Raw genomic sequence first — 17770 nt, forward strand, 5'->3', positions numbered from 1 at the left:
TTTACTAACTGCATTCGGGACGCGTGTGCAGTCCGGCAGTGTCAATAACGCATGTGCTTTGAATTTATGGCGACCTTGTACGAAGTAAATACGCTAAGCTAAATGCTTCAATGCAACAACCTGTTTGCATAATGTGCTATACATTTTTTGGGTAATCTGCTGCTGTGCATGTAATGTATTTTGTGGAATTGCATTAGTTCGACTTTGGGGGACAATGTAATTTCCCGGGTCTTGTCATTTTATTTTTTGGGGAAATGTGACAGGATCCCGGATTACCCATGTTAATCCCTGGTCCCTAACTATCCCTAGAGATAGGCTATCCAAAGTCAAACTAACTTTGCCACAGTCGCACACCACCCGGCTGAAGCTAACTGGCGAAATAATTTAGCTTACCCTTCCCACAGACATCCACATCACACCACGAAACAAACTCACATTTGAATTCAGTCATGGCCGGTAGCGTTTCTTAATTAACCAAAACCTAAAACGGGGCTAAATCAGGAAGTGCAGTCACCCTTTAATTGTTTGAAACCTCAACGTATTACTTCATATTATGAGCCATGTCTTACCTTGCTCCAAAGTAGCCTAGGTAAAATCTGATCAAAGAAAAGTGGAGGCAATTTCTTTTATAAAGACTTCCGCATATGCCATTGAAACCAGTATTTCTCTCCTGTTCTATTGGTTTTTATATCAACTTTATTTTGTTGCCCAGAAGCCAAAGGCACAATCCTAGTCATAAACTCAGCAAAAAAAGAAATGTCCCTTTTCATAAAAATCCAAATAACTTCACAGATCTTCATTGTAAAGGGTGTAAACACTGTTTCCCATGCTTGTTCATTGAACCATAAACAATTAATGGACATGCACCTGTGGAACGGTCGTTAAGACACTAACAGCTTACAGACGGTAGACAGGACGGACAGCTGATCCTCGCAGTGGCAGACCACGTGCAACAACACCTGCACAGGATCGGTACATCTGAACATCACACCTGCGGGACAGGTACAGGATGGCAACAACAACTGCCCGAGTTACACCAGGAATGCACAATCCCTCCATCAGTGCTCAGACTGTCCGCAATAGGCTGAGATTGGCTGGACTGAGGGCTTGTAGGCCTGTTGTAAGGCAGGTCCTCACCAGACATCACCGGCAACAATGTCGCCTATGGGCACAAACCCACCATCGCTGGACCAGACAGGACTGGCAAAAAGTGCTCTTCACTGACGAGTCGCGGTTTTGTCTCACCAGGGGTGATGGTCGGATTCACGTATATCGTCGAAGGAATGAGTGTTACACCGAGGCCTGTACTCTGGAGCGGGATCCATTTGGAGGTGGAGGGTCCGTCATGGTCTGGGGCGGTGTGTCACAGCATCATCGGACTGAGCTTGTTGTCATTGCAGGCAATCTCAACGCTGTGCGTTACAGGGAAGACATCCTCCTCCCTCATGTGGTACCCTTCCTGCAGGCTCATCCTGACATGACAATGCCACCAGCCATACTGCTCGTTCTGTGTGTGATTTCCTGCAAGGAATGTCAGTGTTCTGCCATGGCCAGCGAAGAGCCCGGATCTCAATCCCATTGAGCATGTGTGGGACCTGTTGGATCGGAGGGTAAGGGCTAGGGCCATTTCCCCCAGAAATGTCTGGGAACTTGCAGGTGCCTTGGTGGAAGAGTGGGGTAACATCTCACAGCAAGAACCGGCAAATCTGGTGCAGTCCATGAGGAGGAAATGCACTGCAGTACTTAATCTAGTGACCACACCAGATACTGACTGTTACTTTTGATTTTGACCCCCCATTTGTTCAGACACATTATTCCATTTCTGTTAGTCACATGTCTGTGGAAGTTGTTCAGTTTATGTCTCAGTTGTTGAATCTTGTTATGTTCATACAAATATTTACACATGTTAAGTTTGCTGAAAATAAAGGCAGTTGACAGTGAGAGGACGTTTCTTTTTTTGTTGAGTTTATTAGCAACCCATTCTAGTCGTTGCACCTTTAGATTCCCCCGCTTTCTAAGTTTCTAATATGGAACTGCTCGCATCAGATGCGCTGTTTACAATTGCACTTTGGCAAATGTTTGAAAATGATGTTTTATTGGCTGCTTCATAACAGGAGTTGCATGTTCTGTTAAGATGAGTTACCATAATCTTTAAATGTGATTTCTGTCATTTTGAGTACCATTGGTGGACGCCCTTACGGGTTACGCCTTCAATGCATATGGGTCCCGGTAAACTTCTCAAATGGCCGGTAAATAAAAATCTTCCCGGTCACGTTGTTTCCTAACGGAAACCCTAGTGTATGTGTGTGTGGCGGTCTCACCTGCATGACGGTGACAGCCCCGTACGTGACGGCGGTCCAGTAGATGGAGCCCACCATGATGCCGGCGGCGGCAAAGGGACAGGCCTTGGAAATGAGCCGGTCAAACAGGTCTAGTACATACACCACTGGCCCTGGAGGGAGACAGGGACATAAGAGTTGAAAATAGGATTGCACACAGCACTTTGTGTGTGAAAAAGGCTCTACGGCGTTTGTTCCAAATTGTAAAACAGTGTCGTACAGGCTGCCCCCCCCCCCCCCCCCTCCCCCCTCTATGGCCTGGGTCATATTTTTTAGGGTACCAGTAGCTCTCAGCCCACTTATGAGTAGCTGGTCAATCAAAACTGCAAACTGTCATTACCAAAGCTCCCGGCTACTATCCAATCAAAGCCACATTGACGTTCTCTCACCCCTAGTTAGCCACTATTGGCTAAAAAAGCCAAACGTAACAATATCTGCCCCAATAAAATGTCCAGCAATATTTTTCCCGTCTGTCTGTTTGATGCACGTGTTTGTCTATCACTCTGTATGTAGCCAGTTAGCGATGCTAATGATAACCTGTCTACCCATAAGACTGTTCTCCCCCCAAAACCTTCTCAATTAAATGTTAACTGCAAAGAAAGCTTACCTGACAGAACAATATCTACTACTTCTAGATTATTTCATCAAATTGGGCGGCGATTTTTTTGCAAGCTCTGCCATGACGTGTGCTGCACAAGTAACAGCAGAAAAGTCACTAGACTGACACATTCCTCTCTTGCTAGATGTGTAATTGAAAAGGGGAATTACACTTCTTGTGTTTCGACCAAAAGTGGTCTTCTGATGTGACTTAAGCGTTGCCATGGATTCAGAACATCCATTTTTGTTGTTTCTCTCTGAATAATTGTAATATTGAGAGTAAAAACTGGGGGGAAAAAAATCCCAAATCAGGAAAAATAGAGAAAACAGAATTCAGGAAAAAACTAAATATAATTGAATGGGACCCCCTTCGTTTTTTACCAGGCATATTGACAGAAAACGCATCTCTTGTATACCAAGGACCTGGGAAAGAGTTGCAGGGTAGGGGTGAAGAGAAGAATGTGCCTATTTGAACGCTATAAAAAAACTGAGTAGCTTGCAACGTTTCATTTTACTCATGCTAGAAAAAGGTTGGAGACCCCTGCATTTAGGGGCACACCGTAGAAAACAGTTTTGCTACAGAAAACCCTGTTCTAATGTTGGTTTTCAATCACAGGCCTTTTCGTGTGAACTCATTTCATTTGAGCATTTTTTTCACGTATTTTTTAAATACACGGCCAGCATGTCTCTAGAATGCTACAAATAGAGCATGCAGAGGCGGACTAGAGCAGCAGTAAAAAACCCAGAGTACTAAACAGACAACACCTCTGCAGTTTGGGAATGTCTCGCTCTCCAGCAGGGGTCATAAGATGGTTGCTGCTGTCCTGGTGGTAAAATGCTCAGTGTACAGTGGACACCCGTCTCTATCTGACCCTACCCCGTGTAATTTACACTACAATGAAAGTAGCCCTACTTGAAGTACAACGAGAAAAAACATACGCAAAGTGAAAACACATGGCAGACACACAGGCCGACACACACACACTCGTGAGATATTCAACGAGAAAGGTAACTTCAGCAGTAAAGAAAAGCACACAGAATAAACAAAGAACAAACACGCACACACCCTCCGGAGACATTCTTAAAGTACAATGAGCAAGGTGACTGAAGTTCAGCCATGAGGAAATGATGAAAAGAACGAGCTTCCTTTAACATTCCTGTTGTGCTCAGAGTAAAAGCACGCGAGCTATTGGGTTTGACTGGGAAACATTGGCGCTGGGATGTGTAGCGACAGAGGCTAAGGCAGAGAGGAGAGGAATGGATTCTCAAAATGTCTTGAAGGACCAAAACTAGGTTTTAGATGAAAGCTACCAATCTTACTATGGCTGTGGAACACCTTCACAATGTGCTAGAGAGAGATAAATTATCGCTCTACCCTAATAACAGACCTGTGTCAAAGACCAGATCAGGCAGCCACCCTCTGTTATATATAGGCTAGTAACCCATATTTATGCATCTTGTTTTTATCCAAATGTAAAAAAAAAAAAAAAAAAAATACTTAGTAACACCTAAAATATGTCAACTGTCTAATAATAATACAACTAAAACATTGATTTTATTAACAGCATAAAACTACTAAATAATAAAAACTACAACTACCTATACAAATTAACAAATATCGTCACATATGTCCCCTTGTCAGACACACAGTCAAGTTAAAGCCATGACCTCCATCTTCCCTTATTTTTCTTCCTCATTCCTCTCTCGCATTCCAGAGCACTCAGGGGAAACCATGCAATATTTACGGGGACGAGAGACAACCTCCTCTCCCCACACAGGCCCATCCAGACACTATTAATACCAGCAGCATGAGACCAGTGGAGAACACTAAATCGAGAGAGGGGACATCGGTTCTCTGATGCGATGTAAAGGATTGTCCTTATCGGGGGCTAAAGCTGAGCTCTCGGTTTTAAAAAAACTAGGCTATACCCCGAAGGCTTTCTTGGACAACATTAATGCTGCGTCATATTTTTGAGCAGGGCTGTGTCCATTTCTATTGCAACTTAATTCAGGGCCATGTCATGAATTGAAAACCTCAAGTAGAGGTTTAAAATGATAATTTTTCTTCTGAATTGGGTCGGCCGTGGCAACAGCATCAGTTTGACATTGAATGTGGAATGTTTTAGTGATCCTCAACTAGGCCAATGAGCTGATTACGTGGCACTAGTAATCGTGGCACTACAGTCCACTGTTAACCCCCTCTGCCCTCATTAACAATGTTCCAGTGCTTTTGCCCTAGATCTGGGATTTCAGACAGAGACCAACTCAGTACACTGACCACTCCTCTTGTTACTACGAAGGGAGTCAGGAGACTTTCTGGTATGACAGAATTAAACCCCAGCAAAGAGTCAAGCAAATATCACCCTCATTAGCTAACTAACTAATTTAATTTAATTTAGGGGCGGCAGGTAGCCTAGTGGTTAGAGCGTTGGGCTAGTAACCGAAAGGTTGCTGGATCGAATCCCCGAGCTGACAAGGTACAAATCTGTCGTTCTGCCCCTGAACAAGGCACTGTTCCCCGGTAGGCCGTCATTGTAAATAAAAATGTGTTCTTAACTGACTTGCCTAGTTAAAAAAATATATATATTTTTTTTTTAAAACCCGGACAAAGATATAACTAAACCGGATTTGTAAATTAGGTAGCTAGCGAGAATTCAGGGGCTTCGTCTGCAAACCCAAAATAACATGCCTGTCTGCATAAAAGTTTATTGTACTTTCTAGGGCAAAAATACATTAGATGGTACTTGTCTAATACAAATATAGCTATGGCGCTGGCAACAAATAGCAAAACGTATCAGCAACAATTCAGCAATGTACATCTGGTTGCATAGTAACGGCATCAGCGTCACCGGCCCGAATCTAATCTATAGTTACAGTCCCTCTAACATATAAATTACTTCCAAACTCGAGAAAGTTACTTCCCTCACTATATGTTTATTGTGATGATATTGTACAAAACTTGGTAGATTTGTTGTTCAGCAGCATCGTTGGAGCTGTTACAGAAGGCTGTGGCAGGGGCCAGACACCAGTCAAGCTTCAGAGTAATGGAGGATACTTGAATAAGGTCGGTCACATTTGAGCAGGTCAATGATCAAAATACTATCTGTCCTGGAATTCACCTAACCACCACTGACAATGTAACCAGTGCTGTGTGTATACGTATGTATTTTATGTTGTAAGGAGGTGCCCCCCTTCCACTGTGCCAATGAACTACTCCTGGGTCAAAGTGAGTAATACCAACCAGTCAGTGCCATGCTGGCACATGTCCCTTGTGAATCAGGATTTCTAATTGGCTATGTTGAACTGTGTATTTACTGTTGGCTTCCATGACTGTATGGTGACAGTCTTTCTCCCTCCCTCTGTGATATAGGAGCAGGGTCACATATAGGAGCTGAAGTCCGGCTCCTTCATGACCAGTATCTGTGACGAGAGGGGCCTGGAGCCGATCTACGCCGCCATGCCCAGCAGGCATTGGCAAACATCTCAGAAGGGACAAAGGGTGATTACCAATAAGACAGTACATGACAAGTATTGAGTAATATCACCCCTTCAATACCTATGTCACTCATCAACTCTTCCTCGTTTTTCTACAGATGGGCAGAACAGATGCTTTGAAATTATGTCCTCTGACTGAAATACAGGTTGATACTGAAGTCTGAATTGGGAGAGACCTTGCACTTAGCATTACAATTATACAAGACACGTATTACTTTTTATAGTATTTTGCTATTATTTATTTGAATGGTACTATCAATAAGGGGGGGACCCAGTGTATTCCTCAAACATTTTAGGGAACTCGGATCTTATACAGGACAGCATACAGGAAGATATATTTGTTACATTACATTGTTATATTAGCAGAACACAGCTTCTACAGTATTATGTGAAGTATGGTTTATTCTACATGGAACTGTTACACTTGGTTCAGAATAGCTACATACAGTTGATGTCAGAAGTTTACATACACCTTAGCCAAATAAACTGAGTTTAAATGTTTCACAATTCCTGACATTTAATCCTAGTAAAAATGCCCTGTTTTAGGTCAGTTAGAATAACTACTTTATTTTAAGAATGTGAAATGTCAGAATAATAGTAGAGAGAATTATTTCTTTCAGCTTTTATTTCTTTCATCACATTCCCAGTGGGTCAGAAGTTTACATATAATGCCTTTAAATTGTTTAACTTGGGTCAAATGTTTCAGGTAACCTTCCACAAGCTCCCCACAATAAGTTGGGTGAATTTTGGCCCATTCCTCCTGACAGAGCTGTTGTAACTGAGTCAGGTTTGTAGGCTTCCTTGCTCGCACATGCATTTTCAGTTCTACAAATGTTCTATAGGATCGAGGTCATGGCTTTGTGATGACCACTCCAATACTTGACTTTGTTGTCCTTAAGCCATAACTTTGCAAGTATGCTTGGGGTCATTGTCCAATTGGAAGACCCATTTGCGACCAAGCTTTAACTTCCTGACTGATGTCTTGAGATGTTGCTCATGATGCCATCTATTTTGTGAAGTGCACCAGTCCCTCCTGCAGCAAAGCACCCCCACAACATGATGCTGCCACCCCCGTGCTTCACGGTTGGGATGGTGTTCTTCGGCTTGCAAGCCTCCCCCTTTTTCCTCCAAACATAACGATGGTCATTATGGCCAAACATTTCTATTTTTGTTTCATCAGACCAGAGGACCAAAAAGTACGATATTTGTCCCCATGTGCAGTTGCAAACCGTAGTCTGGCTTTTTTTAATGGTGGTTTTGGAGCAGTGGCTTCTTCCTTGCTGAGTGGCCTTTCAGGTTATGTCGATATAGGACTCGTTTTACTGTGGATATAGATACTTCTGTACCTGTTTCCTCCAGCATCTTCACAAGGTCCTTTGCTGTTGTTCTGGGATTGATTTGCAATTTTCGCACCAAAGTACGTTCATCTCTAGGAGACAGAATGCGTCTCCTTCCTGAGTGGTACGATGGCTGCGTGGTCCCATGGTGTTTATACTAGAGGTCGACCGATTATGATTTTTCACCGCCGGTAACGATTATTGGAGAACGGGGAAAAGCCGATACCGATTAATCGGCAGTTAACCCACCGTTCCTAGGCTGTCATTGAAAATAAGAATGTGTTCTTAACTGACTTGGCTAGTTTTTTTTATTTTTTTATAAATAACAAAAAAAAAAAAAAATATATATATATATATATATATATATATATATATATATATATATATATAAAAATCGGCAAACCGATGTCCAAAAATACAGATTACCGATTGTTATGAAAACTTCAAATCCGCCCTAATTAAATCGGCCATTCCGATTAATCGGTCGACCTCTAGTTTATACTTGCATACTATTGTTTGTACAGATGAACGTGGTACCTTCAGGCGTTTGGAAATTACTCCCAAGGATGAACCAGACTTGTGGAGGTCTACAATTTTTTTTCTGAGGTCTTGGCTGATTTCTTTTGATTTTCCCATGATGTCAAACAAAGAGGCACTGAGTTTGAAGGTAGGCCTTGAAATGCATCCACAGGTACACCTCCAATTGACTCAAATTATGTCAATTAGCCTATCAGAAGCTTCTAAAGCCATGACATCATTTCCTGGAATTTTCCCGTGCTGTTTAAAGGCACAGTCAACTTAGTGTAAGTAAACTTCTGACCCACTGGAATTGTGATACAGTGAATTATAAGTGAAATAATCTGTCTGTAAACAATTGTTGGAAAAATAACTTGTCATGCACAAAGTAGATGTCCTAACCAACTTGCCAAAACTATAGTTTGTTAACATGAAATTTGTGGAGTGGTTGAAAAGTGAGTTTTAATGACTCCAACCTAAGTGTATGTAAACTTCCGACTTCAACTGTATGTTCAGCAATTGCACTCTTCTCATATTACTCTGTAGCTACTGACCAATGCAAAGCTTGGAGGAAGCTTTGAATTGGACAGTAGTCTACAGTGGTATGAGAAGAGTGCCATCCTCCTGCATCTCACATCTGCTTGTAGTTATTGAACTCTGCCTGCTGGACACATGGGTTGAGTTCACTCCACCCCTCCTGCTACCTGACTGCACCTGTCCATAACCTGTAACGGAGGAGGTGAGGGCCATGGCGGAGTGGTGTCAGGAATATAACCTCTCCTACGTCAAGGTGCCCCCCCAAATTGATGGGGCCGCAGTTGGAGAGGGTGAAAAGCTTCAAGTTCCTCGGCGTTCACATTACTGACAACCTGAAATGGTCTGTCCACACAAACAGTCTGGTGAAGAAGGTGCAAAAGCGCCTCTTCAACCTCAGAAGGCTGAAGAAATGTGGCTTGGCACCCAAGACCCTCACAAACTTCTACAGATGCACCATTGAGAGCATCCTGTTGGGCTGTATCACCGCCTGGTACGGCAACTGCAAGAAGATCATCAAGAACCTTAGCCACCCGAACCATGGCCTGTTTACCTGGCTACCATCTAGAAGGTGGAGAAAGCACAGGTGTGTCAAAGCTGGGAACAAGAGACTGAAAATACAGCTTCTATCTTCAGTCCATCAGACTGTTAAATAGTCACCACTAGCTGGCCTCCACCCAGCGCCCTGCCCTGAACTTTAGTCACTGTTATTAGCCGGCTACCACCCGGTACTCAACCCTGCACCTTAGACTGCTGCCCTATGTACATAGTCATTGAACACTGGTCCCTTTAATGTTTACATACTGTTTTACCCACGTCATATGTATATGCTGTATTCTAGTCAAGGCTTCTGGGAAGACTTTCCACTAGATGCTGTAACATTGCTGCGGGGACTTGCTTCCATTCAGCCATAAGAGCATTCGAGGTCGGGGCCTGATGTTGGGTGATGAGGCCTGGCTTGCAGTTGGCGTTCCAATTCATCCCAAAGGTGTTCGATGGGGTTGAGGTCAGGGCTCTGTGTAGGCAAGTCAAGTTCTTCCACACCAATCTAGACAAACTATTTCTGTATGGACCTCGCTTTGTGCATGGGGGCTTTAATGATGAAACAGGAAAGGCCATTCCCCAAACTGTTGCCACAAGTTGGAAGCACAGAATCGTATAGAATGTCATTGTGTCCTGTAGCGTTAAGATCTCTTCACTGGAACAAAGGGGCCTAGCCCGAACCATAAAAAACAGCCCCAGACCATTATTCCTCATACACCAGAGTCCAATGTTGGAGAGCTGTACACCACTCCAGCCGACGCTTGCCACTGTACATGGTGATCTTAGGCTTGTGTGCGACTGCTCGGCCATGGAAACTCATTTCATGAAGCTCCCAACAAACAGTTATTGTGCCGATGTTGCTTCCAGAGGCAGTTTGGAAGTCAGTAGTGAGTGTTGCAACTGAGGACAGACAATTTTTACATGCTACACGCTTCAGCACTCACGGTCCTGTTCTGTGAGCTTGTGTGTCCTACCACTTCGCGGCTGAGCCGTTTTTGCTCCTGGACGTTTCCACTTCACAACAACAGCACTTACAGTTGACCGTGGCAGCTCTAGCAGGGTAGAAATTTGACCAACTGACTTGTTGGAAAGGTGGTATCCTATGACGGTGCCACGTTGAAAGTCACTGAGCTCTTCAGTAAGACCATTCTACTGCCAATTTTTGTCTATGGTGATTGCATGGCTGTGTGCTCAATTTTTATACACCTGTCAGCAATGGGTGTGGCTGAAATAGACAAATCCACTCATTTGAAGGGGTGTCCACATACTTTTGTATATATAGTGCATTTATATTCCAGACTCTGATAATGCTCGTTCTCATATTTATATTTCTTAATTCCTTTCTTTACATTTTCGGGACTTACGTGAATTGTTTTGCATTGTAGGGTATTACTGCACTAGGAACATAACCATTTCACTACACCTACGATAACATCTGCAAAATATGTATGTGTGTGTGAACAATACTATGGGAGATTTGAGGATTGAACCTCACCCAGAGAGCTGTGCATGTCAGTGTGTGGTTTGACAGTCAAATCCTTCGATTTGGCCAAATAGACAAATAGAATGGAATTCTAGTTCTGATTAGACAGCTGATGTACTCTTCACACAACTTGTTTATATTTGCTAGGCATGATGTCTTTATCAATACTGTCCTATCAATCTGATATTTACAGCATAATATTATTTACAATCTGATATTTACACACTCTGTATCTACACTCTGTACAATGTTTTGCAATGTCCACATGTACAGTAGCCGATATTAGTAGTTCTGGGATTTGTCCCGAGGGAAAGATGTAACAACGGACATAAGGAGAGATGACGCGAGACAAAACTAGCCAGTTAGAATAGAATATTGTGTTGAAGGACAGCCGAGCTGACTCGTGACCGGGCATTCAACTCGCAGTTGATACCGTTTCTACGGTAACGCGCATTTACATGATGTGATGAAACGTTGAAACTAAGTTGCAAGCTACTTTCGTAGCATGGTCTTATGAAACACATTCCAGACCCTGGCTTTTGCCATCACCGACTTTACAGAGCTAGATAGGATAGCCCGCTGTATAAAAACAAAATCAGCGCAGGCTTTAGCCTGCACATAGAACTGAATTAGCTGACCATCTTGATGGCGAGACAGTCAGGAAGGGAGAAGTCCTCCACTTGAAAATGTAATTATCTCCATAGCAAAAGCTAGCTTAGTTGACCTCCCTGTATTCACTACTGCACTTGTTTGTTGTGATTGCATGGCAAAGACGCACGCACATCAAACCACACCTCCCAAGATAAGTCAAATTTTCCTTCAATCATGGCCGCAAGCATTTCTTAATGAGCATTGATGAAAAACAGGAAGTGCAGTCGCCCTTTAATACACGATTGCATTTAGAATGGTTGCACAGTGACTGGGCTTATTAAAGCACGTTTCACTCCAGCAGTAATGAGCTGAGGAGCTGCAGCAGAAATCCCGCTCAAAATAGGCTCTGTATGCTGCGCAGGTGTGATAGCTGTGCTGGATAAATAAGATAGGCTATACGACGACTAACGAAAATACACACACGGCAATTTTATTTCCACTAAATTATGCAAATGTGCCTATAGACTGATACACATGGCAGTCAGATGTATTTCCATCAATGATTTTCACTGAATGCCTGTAGTGACGGTGCTAATGCTATTTTTGGAGAAAGGCATGACATTAGGTCTCAAATGTGAGAACACTGGTGTTTCAGTCCAAGATGGCGGCTTTCTCCCTCTCTACTTAGCGTGCAAGGCAGCCATAGGACTGCAGTGGACTTTTCAGCTGGCTGCAGAGACCCGAACGAACAATGGAAGGGTGACATTTGTCACCTCAAAGCTACCAAAGGCTAAACGAGGAACAAAAACTTTTAATTTCCTAAAGTAGCTATGAACATACTGGTTTCCTGCGTCCTGACAGTTCTGCCACTTTCCAGGATTGTGTCTTAGTGCACCTATGTTTGCTAACCAGATTGATCCCGCTTGAGCACATTAATCTGGGCATATTTTGATGACAGCGTCGGAATCCCTTAGCTTTTCTCCCTGCCTAAACATTACGCCAACCCCGGGTAGAGGGAACTGGGTCACACTTAAATGTCTATTGGCAAAACGGAAAGCTGAGCAATTCATTTCAGTGCTTGGCAGCAGATTCCATAATTAAGATTATTAAAAGAGGGGAGATGGGATAGAGAGAGAGAACTGCATCCCACTTCTTCATTGGCGGGCAGGCAGGTTGGCACACTGTTCCAACCCACTTGTTTACCCTTTCCCAGAAGGACCAGCAAGGACACACAATCCCTCATTTTACTCCACCGGCCAAATCCGCATGATAGGGTGGGTCGAAATTATCAGTTGCTGATGTAAAAACAGCTAGCTTAGCATACCAGTGCAACAGCTAACTGCACTCTCCTCTCCTACTAGAAATCACAGAGCTTACAGCTCACAACTAGCAGAGGAAAAACATGACATGAGTGGTGAGCTACATCAAAACACATACACCACGGTGTAAATCCACTCTTGTGATGCTGCACCAACCAGAGGCCCAGCCCTGAGAGTAGGAACATGAGTAGGCCTAATGCCCGTCAGGCTAACTAATGAGCTGGGTTCAGCAGAGCTACCCGAGAATAAAAACCTGTCAGCACTCGGGAGGGCTCGCGAATGGCGCAGCGGTCTAAGGCACTGCATCTCAGTGCTAGAGGCGTCACTACAGATCCTGGTTCGATTCCAGGCTGTATCACAACCGGCTGTGATTGGGAGTCTCATAGGGCGGACCACAATTGGCCCAGCATCGTCTGGGTTAGGTTTTGGCCGGGGTAGACCGTCATTGTAAATAAGAATTTGTTTTTAACTGACTTGCCTAGTTAAATAAAGGTTAAATAAAATAAAAAATTACAATTAATTAACACCACCCAGCACCCATACTCTAGCTCTGCCTTTATTACACACATTTAAAGCTGTCCTCCATGTTTGTGTGCCGTTTCCAGGGCTGATTAAAGTCAATTAAACATCTTAAAGCCATTGCCAACTGTGGGAAAGTAGACAACTTTTATTTTCTTCCTAAGTTTACTTCTTAGCAGCCCAGTCAGATGGGAGAATATAAATCTAGACACAGAATCTGTTTAGTCTCGTGTCTGTCTGTAGGCCACAGTGATCAAGCCCAGAACACAGATTAATCCCAAAAACACACTTAATCCCAAAATGGTGTAGCAGTCGGACGTGTGTTTTGTCTTGTCCCGTGTAAATAACAGCTTTCCTCGTTTTTCCCCCGAAATATTTTTAGTATATATTTTAATCTCATTTTCCATCCACGGACTGAATATACTCTCCTGCAACCCGCGACACCCAATGTGGTACGGATCTGCTATTTTTATACTTTAGAACCGGAACCCCCATCAGCAGCTAGCCAGCTAGCGGTCTTCACCGTTAACTCGGACACCAGCCAGCCTCAGCCTGGTCAATTCCTGCCAGTCTGCACAGCGCGATATCAACCCAGGGCATATCGGACTGCTTTTTCTCTACCACATCTCCAGATTCCTACCGCAAGCTCTGGACCTTTACACCAGATCATCGCAGCTAGCTAGCTGCAATCGGAGTGGCTACTCCTGGCTAACGTCTCTGTCCCGAAGCAAGCACCAGTTAGCCTTGAGCTAGGCCCATCTCCTGGCTAGTCGAAGAGGTCCACCAGCTAATTCTTGGGCGACAATACCTATTTTGCCAATTGGCCTGGACCCTTCATTGCCGATACGGAGCCCCGTCGATCCATCACGACTGGTCTTCCGAGGTGGTTTCAACAGGCTTTTCCGTTGCGACGTTGCCAAAGATCCATCTGCTGGCCATGGCCCACTAGCTTTCTGAACGCCGTGTCTCCAGCTTGCCTATCGTAGTAGCGACTACCGAACGGCCCCGACTCACCTATTGCTGCTCATTGGACCCTATGATCACTCGGCTACTCATGCCTCTCCTTAATGTCAATATGCCTTGTTTACTGCTGTTTAGGTTAGTTATTACTTTATTATTGTATTATTTCACTATGGAGCCCCCAGCCCCACCCTAAATGCCTTAGATAGCTTTTTTGTCACACCCTCCACACCTGCAGAGACCTCATCTGGCTTAACTGGTGCCTCCAGAGACGCAACCGCTCTCATCATCACTCAATGCCTCCACTCCAAATTTCCATCCCCAACTACAACATTTTCCAACAAGATAGGACTGCCAAAGGGGGCGGAGTTGCAATCTACTGCAGAGATAGCCTGCAGAGTTCTGTCATACTATCCAGGTCTGTGCCCAAACAATTCAAGCTTCTACTTTTAAAAATCCACCTTTCCAGAAACAAGTCTCTCACCGGACAACAGGCCCTCCGATTTGACATACTGAACTCTATCTGAGAAGTAGTTGGTGAACCAGATGAGGCAGTCATTTGAGAAACCAAGGCTGTTGAGTCTGCCAATAACAATGTGGTGATTGACGAAAGCCTTGGCCAGGTCGATGAAGACGGCTGCACAGTACTGTCTTTAATCGATGGCAGTTATGATTTCATTTAGGACCTTGAGCGTGGCTGAGGTGCTCTTGCTGCTGGTGATTCTCTGATCCACCTCTACGCAGACGACATCATTTTGTATACCTCTGGCCCTTCGTTGGACACTGTGTTAACTAACCTCCAGACGAGCTTCAATGCCATACAACACTCCTTCCGTGGCCTCCAACTGCTCTTAAATGCAAGTAAAACTAAATGCATGCTCTTCAACCGATCGCTGCCCACACCTGCCGACCCGTCCAGCATCACTACTCTGGACGGTTCTGACTTAGAATATGTGGACAACTACAAATACCTAGGTGTCTGGTTAGACTGTAAACTCTCCTTCCAGACTCCCATTAAGCATCTCCAATCCAAAATTAAATCTAGAATCGGCTTCCTATTTCACAACAAAGCATCCTTCATTCATGCTGCCAAACATACCCTCGTAAAACTGACTATCCTACCGATCCTTGACTTTGGCGATATCATTTACAAAATAGCCTCCAACACTCTACTCAGCAAATTGGATGCAGTCTATCACAGTGCCATCCGTTTTGTCACCAAAGCCCCATAAACGACCCACCACTGCGACCTGTATGCTCTCGTTGGCTGGCCCTCGCTTCAAATTCGTCGCCAAACTCACTGGCTCCAGGTCATCTATAAGTCTTTGCTAGGTAAAGCCCCACCTTATCTCAGCTCACTGGTCACCATTGCAGCACCCACACATAGCACACGCTCCAGCAGGTATATCTCACTGGTCACCCCCAAAGCCAATTCCTCCTTTGGCTGCCTTTCCTTCCAGTTCTCTGCTGCCAATGACTGGAACGAACTGCAAAAATCACTGAAGCTGGAGACTCATATCTCCCTCACTAAATTTAAGCACCAGCTGTCATAGCAGCTCACAGATCACTGCACCTGTACATAGCCCATCTGTAAATAGCCCATCCAACTACCTCATCCCCATACTGTTATTTATTTTATTTATGTTGCTCCTTTGCAACCCAGTATCTCTACTTGCACATTCATCTTCTGCACATCTATCACTCCAGTGTTTAATTGCTATATTGTAATTATCTCGCCACTATGGCCTATTTATTGCCTTACCTCCCTTATCCTACCTCATTTGCACACACTGTATATAGACATTTTCTATTGTATTATTGACTGCATGTTTGTTTATTCCATGTGTAACTCTGTGTTGTTTGTGTCGCACTGCTTTGCTTTATCTTGGCCAGGTCGAAGTTGTAAATGAGAACTTGTTCTCAACTAGCCTACCTGGTTAAATAAAAGGTGAAATAAAAAAATAAAAATGGTTGGTAAGTAGCTAAGTTTTGTTTAGCTAGGTTAACTAACTAGCTACATAAATGTAATGATTTGATAGGCTATGGTACTAGGGCCTTGGCTATGATACTGTGATGTAACTAGCTAAATACATAGTCTCTCCCTGAATGTGTAATGTGAGAGAAAGCATAGCCGCAGGAAGTAGGGGTGCTGCTGCACCAGTACTAATTATTTTGTGAAAAATATATTTTTCACAAAGGTAGTGCACTGGGCCTGTATTACTCTTGTATGAGTAGACCAAAATAGCAGTCTGTGTGTTGTCTTTGTCACAAACACATCCATCAATTTTTGTTGTTGTTCTTGTTGTTGATGCATCTACACTCAAGCTGGTTAATGTTTGTACAATGTCCACATGTAGCCTACACCTGTAGGGATATTAGTTTTGAGATTTGTCTCCCGGAAAAGATCTAACAGCGGAGGAGAGACGAGACAAAATTAGCCAGTTATAGAATTATTGTGTTTAGGACAGTGGAGCGGACTTGATATCATTTCCACTGTAACATGTATTTACATGACGTGATGAAACGTTGAAACTAATTTGTTGTAGAACGAGTGTCTTGCGAAACACATTCCAGACACTGGCTCTTGCCATAACTGATTAGACAGAGAATTATCAGCTAGACAGGATAGCCAGCTGCAGCTATCACCAAGGTATGCTAGCTAGCTAGCTGCGAACTTGGCTAAACAAGGTCAGCGCAGGCTTTAGCCTACACATAGAACTGATTTACCTGACCATCTTGAGATGTCGAGTCAGTCACGAAGGGAGAAGTCCTCCACTTCAAAACTTTGTTCACTCCATAGCAAAAGCTAGCTTACCTTACCTCGCTGTACTCACTACTGCACTTGTTTCTTGTGATTGAAATGGCAGACACACCCAAGAAACACCCACATCAAACCACACCCCCAAGACAAATCTAATTTGCCTTCAGTCATGGCTGCTAGCATGAGCGCTTTAAAAGTCGCCCTTTAAAAAAACACTACTGACAACCCCTGAGAGACCCACTGATGCAATACTACCACCGCACTATCCTTTGGTCCTTCAGTCTGCCTGGCTGCCTGAGCAGAATAATGTGTCGAGTTCAGCAAGAATAACCACACGTCAGACACAGCGTGACACATCACAACCTCTGGAATCTAAGGACGTCATAATTTGGCTGCAGAAGTATAATGATGGCGCGGTGAAATTAGATAAATGTCATAGGGAAGCGTTAGCTCAGTCCGTTTCCAGTCCCCAGAGCAGGCAGGGTATTAGAGGAGAACGGGGAGTCACCGGGAAGATTGCTGATCCAGTTGGAAGGCTGGCAGCGTCAGTGTGCTGCTGATTTGTCGGGTGCTCTGGTGCTGTCCGAGCAGTCAGCTATTTTTGGGGCCTGGGTTTTTAAGTGATATCAGCAGCAGTGGCAGGCAGCCCCGGTCTCCTCTCTGCCGCTGGTTGATGAGCTGCTCTCTTCATGCCGTGGCCTCGCAATCACTCTACACCTCTGTCTGTACACAGGGGGAGGCAAAGAAAGCTTGCTCGGGGGAGCAGAGAGACTAGT

At 44.0% G+C, this 17770-nt stretch overlaps 1 protein-coding gene across 2 annotated transcripts in view; it reads right to left on the reverse strand.

Moving 5' to 3' along the window:
• marchf5 (membrane-associated ring finger (C3HC4) 5) overlaps positions 1–17770 on the reverse strand; it is a 53216-nt gene that overhangs the window by 9671 nt on the left and 25775 nt on the right. For both annotated transcript variants that reach the window (XM_029698062.1, XM_029698061.1), the window contains exon 3: positions 2322–2452. In XM_029698062.1, coding sequence (XP_029553922.1) covers positions 2322–2452 — 131 coding nt within the window. The remainder of the gene's footprint in view (positions 1–2321; positions 2453–17770) is intronic.

Source organism: Salmo trutta, chromosome 18, assembly GCF_901001165.1.
Source record: "Salmo trutta chromosome 18, fSalTru1.1, whole genome shotgun sequence".
Lineage (NCBI taxonomy): Eukaryota > Metazoa > Chordata > Actinopteri > Salmoniformes > Salmonidae > Salmo > Salmo trutta.